Raw genomic sequence first — 9,175 nt, forward strand, 5'->3', positions numbered from 1 at the left:
CCTTGGTACTTCCTTACCACCCTAACACACTTCCTATCCCCAGGACCATTAACCAGAATTTTTCCATCCTACAGGATGATCCCTCCATTGGGGCCCTCTTTTCTGATCGCCCTATCATCTCATATCGCCGACCACCTAATCTGCGTAACCTCCTTGTTCACAGCTCCCTTGACCGCCCTCAACAACCATCCACACCAGGCACTTTCCCTTGCAACAGAGCTCGCTGTATCACCTGCAAGTACACAGCCACCACCACACTCATTCAAGGCCCCTCAGGACAATTCCGGATCACCCAGACAGCATCTTGTACCTCCAGCAACCTTATTTACTGTATCTCTTGCAGTAAATGCCCAGCCATCTACATTGGAGAAACAGGAAGGAAACTCGGAGACCGCTTCAGAGAACACGTCAGGGCTGTGAAGATTAAAGATCTCTCCAAGCCCATTGTTTCTCATTTCACCTCTGACGGCCACGACCACACTAATCTCTCCGTCTGTGTTCTCAAAGACGGTTTTCCGAACTCATACATCAGAAAGACCACCGAAACTAAAATTATTCTGCAGTTAGGATCACACATTCTCCCTTCCCTTAACGACAGATTACTGTTCTTTTAAATTTTCTCCATTCATTGGAAGTTTCATTTCACACCTCTCTGCACCCATTCTGACTTCACACCTCTTGATTGGCCTCTCTTTCTGTCCCCTGCTCCCGCCTCTCACTCCTCCTCCCTCCCAACCTTTGTTCTCCCGCTACTTTACCTTTGCCTACTGCCCTGTCTCTCTCACACCTGAAGAAGGCTCCACGGCCGAAACGTTGTGTTCTCTTTCTTCTTTTTTTCAGCATGGAATAAACCTATTACTTGTTCCTTTGCAGCCTACGCATGCTGACGCAGCTACCCACCTGAACTAATATTATCACTTACACATGACCTGGACAGGATTCTGGTTGCCCAATTCTGAACATATTGGAGTTTGGTCAGTGTGGATTTAGATACCCCAGCAAATAGGGAGATACAGTGATCAATTCTAGAGAAGAAAAATGTTTTGGAAGACAACATAGGATGTAGACTGTCAGTGTTTCTGAGATGGAAGAATGATGTTTTTACAATAGTCTGAACTAGAGGGTCAAAAGTCAAGTCAGGATCAAATATCACCCCTAAATTCCTCCTTTTGCTTGAAAGTCAAGCACAGTGCCCGTCCACAGACAGGTTAATGCACTGTCTTTACGTAGGTGATGGAGGGTGCCGAGTAGCACAACCTCAGTCTTGTCACAGTTCAAGTGAAGAAAATTTGTATGAGTGTTTTTTTTTTAAACAGCTGCTGGGGGAACACTTACCCTATACTGAAATTTTAAACCAGTGTACCATAAGCAGGCAAATAAGCCCTGGGAGAAAACGTCCACAATGTTTCTTCGTTTTGTTAAGCCCGAGCAGTTTGATTTTTAAACATAAAGATATCTGGCACACAGAAAACATAAAATCTCTTCATTTTATGAACGCTCCCATTTTCAGCAGCTGACTGATCTCAAAAGCTCACCCAGCTACTTCTCCAAAAGACTACAGCACATGGGCGCAGTACAGTGTGACCCGGGCCCAGCCTCTGCCCACACTGCTCCACACACATCCACATGTCCACATGGTCCTGACTTGAGCACCATAAACCACCTCGTCTCAGAGCACCCCCCCACTCAAACCCGAACCCTTAACCATTTCCCCGAGTCCCACAGCAGCCCAACCTCTATCCCTGATGAAAGAGTGCAGGCCCCAGGCAGCGTGGAATTTCAGACAGGCCGCAAGGACTGGTAATTGGAACCTATCATTTGTGCTTTAAAAATATATAGCTAATATTTTGAAAACAACTAGTTATTTTTAGGGGTTCCAAAATAAATGGTCAGTTTGTTGTACAAATGAAAATTGATTTAATGCCATAATATGTTCCCCTATGGTAGGTGTACGTAACTGATCTTTGCTTAGATGAATACAAAGAAAAAGATTTTAATATTTACTCTTAAAACTAAAGTTGTTTCTGCCGAGCATGGCTTATAAGGAATTCTGTCCAGCAAATAAATAAAATGCAGAATAAATATGGATATGTACTGGTCTGTCTCATGCTTTCCAGTCCCTGTCTCCTCAAAAACAGCCCTTCAGCTGAGAGGTTGTGCAACTTTGATTTGTCATCCAGGGAACAAAAATGAGGTGATCACACCACCCAAGCAAAATGAAACTGGTTTACAAGATAGCTACGTACGCCTTTTGTAAATCACAAACACACAGCAGACACAGGCACCTGAGTGCAGTGCCCAACAGCAGCCGGGGAGGCCAGCCTGTTCTGCCAAAGAGAGCAGCAGGATGGCTTCATCTCACACCAGTGGCCCCACGCCCACAGCGAGCTCTGGGCACTCCCTGACTTCCAGAAACAGTATCGGACAAACCAATCTGATCAATCTCTTTTGTGCTTTTCATTCTCTTAAACGCATGCTCTACTCCTGCAGCCCCAGAGAGAAGTGGCACTGATGAGGCCAGAGCGTGGGTACTGACATGTGACCCAACCAGGTGGGCTTGCAGTAGGTCTGACTCTCCACTGCAGAGAAGCAGAGGGGAAGGCAGCAGAGACACAGCAGTCCTGCACCTGAAGAAAAGTGTTCCACGTAGTGTATGCCAGACTTCGTCCACCACTGGAAGCTGCTTGAACCTAAATGAGGTTCTGTATTTTTTTACAAACCTTGTTCTTCAAACCACAAACCACTGCGGCTTGTGCGGAACTCCACACAATCTCAGAGGCAGCCAGTGTTCTGCTCTGCAAGCGTTCCTATTTTCGACTCCCACCCTGCCCCCCAAGTTCAATCTTCCAAATTTTCCCCAAAGTCCACTGCAATGAAGCACTTGTGAGGATAACGAGAAATCTGCCTAAGCAGCACCAGTGCTCAACAGACTTTATGCTGCAGTGTGAGTGTAGCTCAAGCATGTGTTCCTGTCGATTCCCTTGCAGCCCTGCTGTCATAGACTGCGTTCACAGACGTATGATCATCAGATGCCCTGATCTATTTATAGGCCCCAGTCTAGCGCAGACAAGGTATAATGGGATAATGTGCCCGAGTTCAGCCCCTGCTCTGAGTGGGCCAGGAAAGTGCACGGACGTGCCCTTATTCTCTGGTACAGGGGCTGTGCTCTGGAAACAGATTCTGCCATGATAATGCCACCGATTATAGATCATACACCACAGGCAGGTGGGCACTTCAGTTCTTCAAGGACTCCTTGTGAATCATGATAACGCAAAGAGATTTATAAAAAAAGAAAAACAGGGCGATACCACGGTTAATGATTTACAAAAGACTTGATCGAGTTATTTAATTCCCTCTAAAAGGACAATGAGCAAACAAACAGCCAAATCTTTGTTACTAGATGCATAATTCACTTGCTTTTCAAGAATTTCCCAACAAAAATAGCCAAAAATAAAAAATTACAACTCAATGTAAAGTTTTAACTTTTTGAAAAGGGCTCCATATTTGATGTTAATACCCAATGTCATTTTCATAGATTAATGGGAATTTGTTTTACATTTGTTTTGCGACATTTGCTCTGCTTTTATCATTACAGGAGTAAAACAAATCGTTTTCTTGGAGGCGATGCCACGAAAAACTTAACTGCAGTAGCTACAAATAAAACAGGCAAAACCTGCTAAATATAAACTGTCTGCCAGATATGCAGCTGACTCAAGTCCGACCTGTACTGATTCGCTGCTACAATGAAGGAGGAGATTCCCTCTAGATCAAACCAAGAAATATTCCAACGGTACGTCTCAGATCTACCTTCGGACAACTGAGCAGATATTCTGAAGGGGGTATTTTTACTGTGTAATATATACAAATGCAAAGTGACTTGTGAAGGAACGCTCTGTATTGAAAAGTGCTATATTAGAATAAAACTGATTGTTTGGATTACCACTCTCTAGGCATTTTTTACCACCACCATGCCCATCTGATTATCTATTTTTACAACTATAATACCAACGCAAAGGGATTAGCGTTAACCTGCCTACTGCGGATTAACACCGGTGAAACACTGCTTGTGTTGAACAGTACCAGGACTCACTCGTGGAGTGTGATTTTGCAGAACCCGCACTCCAATCTCGTTTCATACACCAACAAGTACATTTGTCGTAAGAATGATTTATGTTTAACAAAGTTTTATAACACTATCTTTTGTGTTTTTAGTTAAATTGAAAACCCTGAGTTTTACATATCTGATACTTTCAAGCTCTCTTTGGACTGTTTGTTGGCAGTCTAATTTTTCAGACTACTGAAAAGGTTTCAAAGGAGAGGCCACTCAACCCTAGTTGGGCTTGCTAGAGCCAGCCTCTCTTGGTCGCTGGATCCGAGAACCTCGTCCTTAGTTTGGGTCAATATTCACAGCGCTAAATTCTCTTTCGTTATAACTGCGGGGCTCGCTACCGAAAGAAGCAATAACTTCTAATAAAATGCCATCAGGATCGTCCCTGAAGAAACTTCTCTGTTCATTTACACTGTGGACACTGCAGACCACACACCCCACACAAACACTAGCCGGCCACCCCTCCGACCCACAGCAGGCACCCGCACAGACTGTGATCGTCATGTACCGATGTCAACGAATCGCCCGATACACGCCTTCCCACAGGACCGAAACAGCATTATGGCTCACGGTGACGGCGGACCCCAAATGCTGTAAGCAGGAACAGTATCGGGGAAGAAATGAACCGTGACTGAGGCATACCGCACTACCTGGAAGGAGAAATGTAAGGCAGAGGTCAGCTGATCCTCTGCCCGCAGCGCTGGGCCGGGCCGGACCGGACCGGACCCGCTCCGGCGCAGTCCCACGCGTGCCCGCACCAGCGCAGCGCAGATCCTTCAGCGCCAGGCATGCCATTGATCAGGGGATTACTGTGTTGTCGCTGGAAGCGAGGACGGCGGGGCGATTTCGCGATCAGATCGTGTCGGGACATGCCATAACACAGTGCATAAAGATATTTATATATACCATATTGTACGGGCATATGTATATATTAAATACCTAGGCAAACGCTGTAGTAGATCGACTGTTCGGCAGTCGTAAAATACACAATCAAACAGCTGCATGTTGTCTACAGTAACGTTGCGGTCTTAGGCGTGACGGCCGGTGCGCCGGTACAGTGGGAATCCTGCAGCAAGAGCGCTGCGCCAACAGCGCCTCCGACGCGCACAGACAGCCCTCTCTCTCCTACCTGGGAATAACAGCGGCGAGGCAAATTCTGGGGCGCAGCTCCCAATCTCTCGCTCCACCCGACTGCAGAATAAATCCCTCAGAAATCCACTTGCTTTGGGGTCGCGCTAGAGGAAAACGCTCTCTCCCACATCACCCTGGTCGCTCACTGCGGCGGACAGGACGAAGCGCCTGGCTGTGAATGAGCTGTGGGGGGGGGGGAGGGATGGCCGACGCCGTCACTGAGCGCGCGCCCGTGGGTACGTGCCTGCGCACGACACGGAACAGCGGAAGTGCGCTGCGCGTACTCGAGGGGAGTGGTGTTTACCACGCGTTTCGGTGACGTTGTGATACAAAATAACACAGCTTGAATAAGGAAATAAAAACGGAAATGACTTTGTAAGTGGTCTTTCTAAGATCAGTTGTATTCATGTTCGTACAGGATTGTGTACACCCCCAGCTAGTTCTACCCTGCTGTACTCGTCGCGTGTTGGTGACGTAGCCTCAGACCCTAGCCGTGACATTGCGGGAGCGTGGAGCGGGGGAAAGGGTATGTTGTGCTGAGATCGTATTCAAAAGCTCTTAATATTTACTGCACTTTCGCTTTCTTGGCTGTAGAGCATTGCCTCGTTCTTATTGTGAGTCGTCGGGGTTGTAGTCTCAAGTCCCATAGGGTCGAAAGCCAATGTAAACGCGACGGGAAGAGTTACAGCAGTGATGAATAAGTGTTAGTTAACTAAACGCACGATTCTTCTAATAGAAACGCGATAGGAAGTTTATTAAACTGTACCTGTCTTTTGGAGAATAGCTATACAAATAGTTGAAATGAAAGAAAGTGGTAATTTCTGTAGAACACGGCTTGCTGAAGTCGGTTGTCCATGTTCTCGTTTAAAAAGAAGCTGCTTTGATTTGCTGTTATCTACTATTCGTAATGGTCGGCTGAATTGTGTCGAGTGTTGCCCGCTCGATCATTGTGGTACAGGGTTGTCTGTATTGATGTGCTTCTGCTATTTATTTCAGGCAGCTATGACACTGGTGAAGGGAATCGGTTTGCTTCTCACGCAGGCGTCTGGAAAATTACAGCAGAGTGCTTTCAGGTACTGTATTTTATTAGCTACCTTTTTTCATGGTTAAAAATAACGAACTCGAATAAAGTTACTTGCAGCAGAATTCAAGATTGTGACAAAGTTCGGAGCATACCTTCTCCAGCTCTTTTCAGGGACATCAATTCGGATCGTCCGATTAGTCTATGTAGAGCATATCTTTCGGATCAGCTATTATTCCAATAGATTAATTTATACTTTTCCAGTTGGAACTAATTTCTAGAGTCGCAGTACACATTTTGCATCACGGTGACCAAAACTGAGTCACTTGAAGTGAACTGAATTTACACACCCTCCTTCGATTTGTAGAGTGCTTATTGTACTACATACAGTGCCCTCCAAAGGTATTGGGACAAGAGTTCAAATTAGTGCATTATAGCTGTATTCTTAGGAAATTTGGATTTCAAATCCTATAGCTATTTTTATGCATAAATGTTTTACCATTCTACAACAACAGCACTTTTTTTTTCAATCTCCATATTTTAGATGAGCATAAGTATTGGGACAAACAGGTTTACAAGGGTTTTGTAATTGCCAGGGGGTTCCAAGCTCCATACATTTCACACACATAAAAAACCTGTGAAGGTCTAGGCATAGTTGAGGTCTTTTGGAACTGCTTCTGAAGTCTTTCACTTGAATTAGTGAGAAAACAAAACAACGTGAAGATCAGATAACTCACTATGACAGAAAAGGAGGACATTTTGTAAATGAGAGGAAAGAAAATGACCATCAGAAAATTAAAATGTGCAAAATCAATAATCTGGAATGCTCTTAAGAATAAACTAAACAACTGGAGCAGTCAAGAAAAGCCAGAGAAGAGGGCATCCAAAAAAGACAAATGCAGTGGATGACAGAAAAAAAAAAACAAATTACTGTTAGTGAAATAAAAAAATAATCGCCAGTGTGTGGATGCAAGTCTCAAGTACGACAATCCCCAGAAGGCTTCACCAAGAAAAGTTCAGAGGCTGTACTGCAAAGTGTCAGTCTCTCATCAGCAGCAAGAACAGGAGAACTCGATTGCAAAAAAGTACAGAGATGAGCAACAGAGTGCTGGAACAAGGTTTTATGGGCCGATGAAACCAAAATAAACATCTATCAAAGTGGTGAAAAGGCTAAAGTGTGGAGAAAAATGGGAACAGCCAATGACCATAAGCTTACCACATCATCAGTAAAGCAAAGTGAAGGAAGTATCATGGCTTGGCCATGAATGGCTGCTCCTGGAACAGGCTCCATCATCATTATTGATGACTTAACTGAAGATGGCAGCAGTAGGATGAATTTAGAGATAAACTGATATTGTCTGCAAATGTAAGAAAAAATGGCACCAGATTTATTGGGCTGCAGTTCATTGTGCAGCAGGACAATAACCCGAAACATACTGCATGCTTAACACAGGAGTTCATCAGACAGAAAAAGAGGAACATTTTAAACTGGCCCAATCAGTAAACAGCTCTGAATCCAATTGAGCATGCATTTGTTCAAAAGGAGACTGAAGGCAGAAAGCCTGACCAACAAGCAACAACTTTGTGAAAAAACAAAGTCTGGTGATGGCAGTGGGACAGAAGCTTGACGCAGTTATTGCAAGCAAGAGGTTTGCAACAAAATTCAGACTTTTTCACTTCTTTAATTTGCTTTAAGTCAAGTGTCCCAATACTTATGGTCACCTAAATTTTGGGGTACTGAACAACATATGCTTTGGTTGAAAATGTATTATCTGTGTTTGCTAGATATATCCTGAAAATAAAAGGTGACCTTTTGAACTCAGAATAATTTGATTTATATGAATTTCAATTCTTGTGTATACAACAGGAAAATGCTGATTTTTAGGTTTTGGTCCCAATACTTTTGTATACGTGGGACATCCAAGTATTTGTTTTTTATCAGTTCCCCCAATTTCTCGGAGAAGAAAAACAATTTTCTCAGGTTGTCTTCATGTTTAGTGCCGCCTGTTTCATACTGATAGTGTTTATTACCGTACTTTGCATGTAGCATGTTGTTACTATTCATTGTCCTGAATTTGCTAGTTGTCTGTCCAGCCTAACTTGCACGCAGATACAGACCTATTGGATAGCAGACAGGTTTCTTCAGCTGCTGACTCCTCTGCAAGCCCAAATCAAGCACTGGATATTACAACATTCTTGCTGAGTAGATTTGCATACAGCCCACAAAGTCAAAATATTGTATTAAACAAGTTGCTTATCAGCTTGATCAGAATTGTGCTCATAAGAGCACACAGCTTGTAATACCTGTTAGACAGGAGCAGTCTTATTTTTTTCCCTTACATTCCCCACCAGTCTCTCTGCAACCTGTGCTGCCATTCAGAAGATGACTTGCGTGCGCGTGGTGGACAACAGCCCGCTGGGGAACACTCCCTATCACCGGCCCCCGAGGTGCATTCACGTCTACAACAAATCCGGTGTTGGCAAAGTGGGGGACAAGATCCTTCTCGCCATCAAAGGGCAGAAGAAGAAAGCGGTCATTGTCGGCCACAAGATGCCGGGGTCACGGATGACCCCCCGTTTCGATTCCAACAATGTGGTTCTGATCGAAGACAACGGGAACCCGACCGGAACCAGAATCAAGGTGCCTCTGCCCACACACCTGCGCCAGCTTGAAGGAGAGTACTCCAAAGTATTGGCCATTGCCAACAAGTTTGTGTGATAAACTGGCTGATTGCCGATTTACTATGACTTAGAAGCACTGTTTGGTAAGGGAGAGGCTGAACGACTCTCGGATCTTTGAATAAAAATAAAAACCAGGAAACTTTCTGGGCTATGGACTCTTCTCAATCAAGCCAAGGAATTAAGCTTCATCAGATTGAGTGGAACTTTTTAAGTGTTGTAGAGCTAAACAGGAG

At 44.5% G+C, this 9,175-nt stretch overlaps 2 protein-coding genes across 6 annotated transcripts in view; one reads left to right on the top strand and one right to left on the bottom strand.

The window, feature by feature from the left end:
* Positions 1-5,452, bottom strand: part of tmem63ba (transmembrane protein 63Ba) — a 64,943-nt gene extending 59,491 nt beyond the window's left edge. For all 3 annotated transcript variants that reach the window (XM_015362545.2, XM_015362544.2, XM_015362543.2), the window contains exon 1: positions 5,238-5,452. The gene's annotated coding sequence lies outside the window, so the exon portion shown is untranslated. The remainder of the gene's footprint in view (positions 1-5,237) is intronic.
* Positions 5,453-5,508: 56 nt separating this feature from the next.
* mrpl14 (mitochondrial ribosomal protein L14) lies at positions 5,509-9,084 on the top strand. 3 transcript variants are annotated; one of them, XM_015362550.2, is made up of 3 exons: positions 5,509-5,614; positions 6,236-6,312; positions 8,613-9,084. In XM_015362550.2, exons 2-3 carry the CDS (start codon positions 6,242-6,244, stop codon positions 8,977-8,979), a joined length of 438 nt encoding a protein of 145 aa, XP_015218036.1. In that variant the 5' UTR covers positions 5,509-5,614; positions 6,236-6,241; the 3' UTR covers positions 8,980-9,084. The 3 variants fall into 3 exon arrangements, with proteins under 3 accessions (XP_015218036.1, XP_015218035.1, XP_015218037.1); XM_015362549.2 differs by lacking the exon at positions 5,509-5,614 and adding an exon at positions 5,623-5,765; XM_015362551.2 differs by lacking the exon at positions 5,509-5,614 and adding an exon at positions 5,776-5,853.
* The last annotated feature ends 91 nt before the right edge of the window (positions 9,085-9,175 follow it).

Source organism: Lepisosteus oculatus, chromosome 17 (genome assembly GCF_040954835.1).
Source record: "Lepisosteus oculatus isolate fLepOcu1 chromosome 17, fLepOcu1.hap2, whole genome shotgun sequence".
Lineage (NCBI taxonomy): Eukaryota > Metazoa > Chordata > Actinopteri > Semionotiformes > Lepisosteidae > Lepisosteus > Lepisosteus oculatus.

What these genes read in the sequence shown, in the direction of transcription:
- mrpl14 (XM_015362550.2), top strand. Translation starts at nt 6,242, where the DNA reads ATGACACTGGTGAAGGGAATCGGTTTGCTTCTCACGCAGGCGTCTGGA. An exon ending in TTACAGCAGAGTGCTTTCAG is followed by an intron (nt 6,313 to 8,612) that starts GTACTGTATTTT and finishes ATTCCCCACCAG; the next exon opens with TCTCTCTGCAACCTGTGCTG.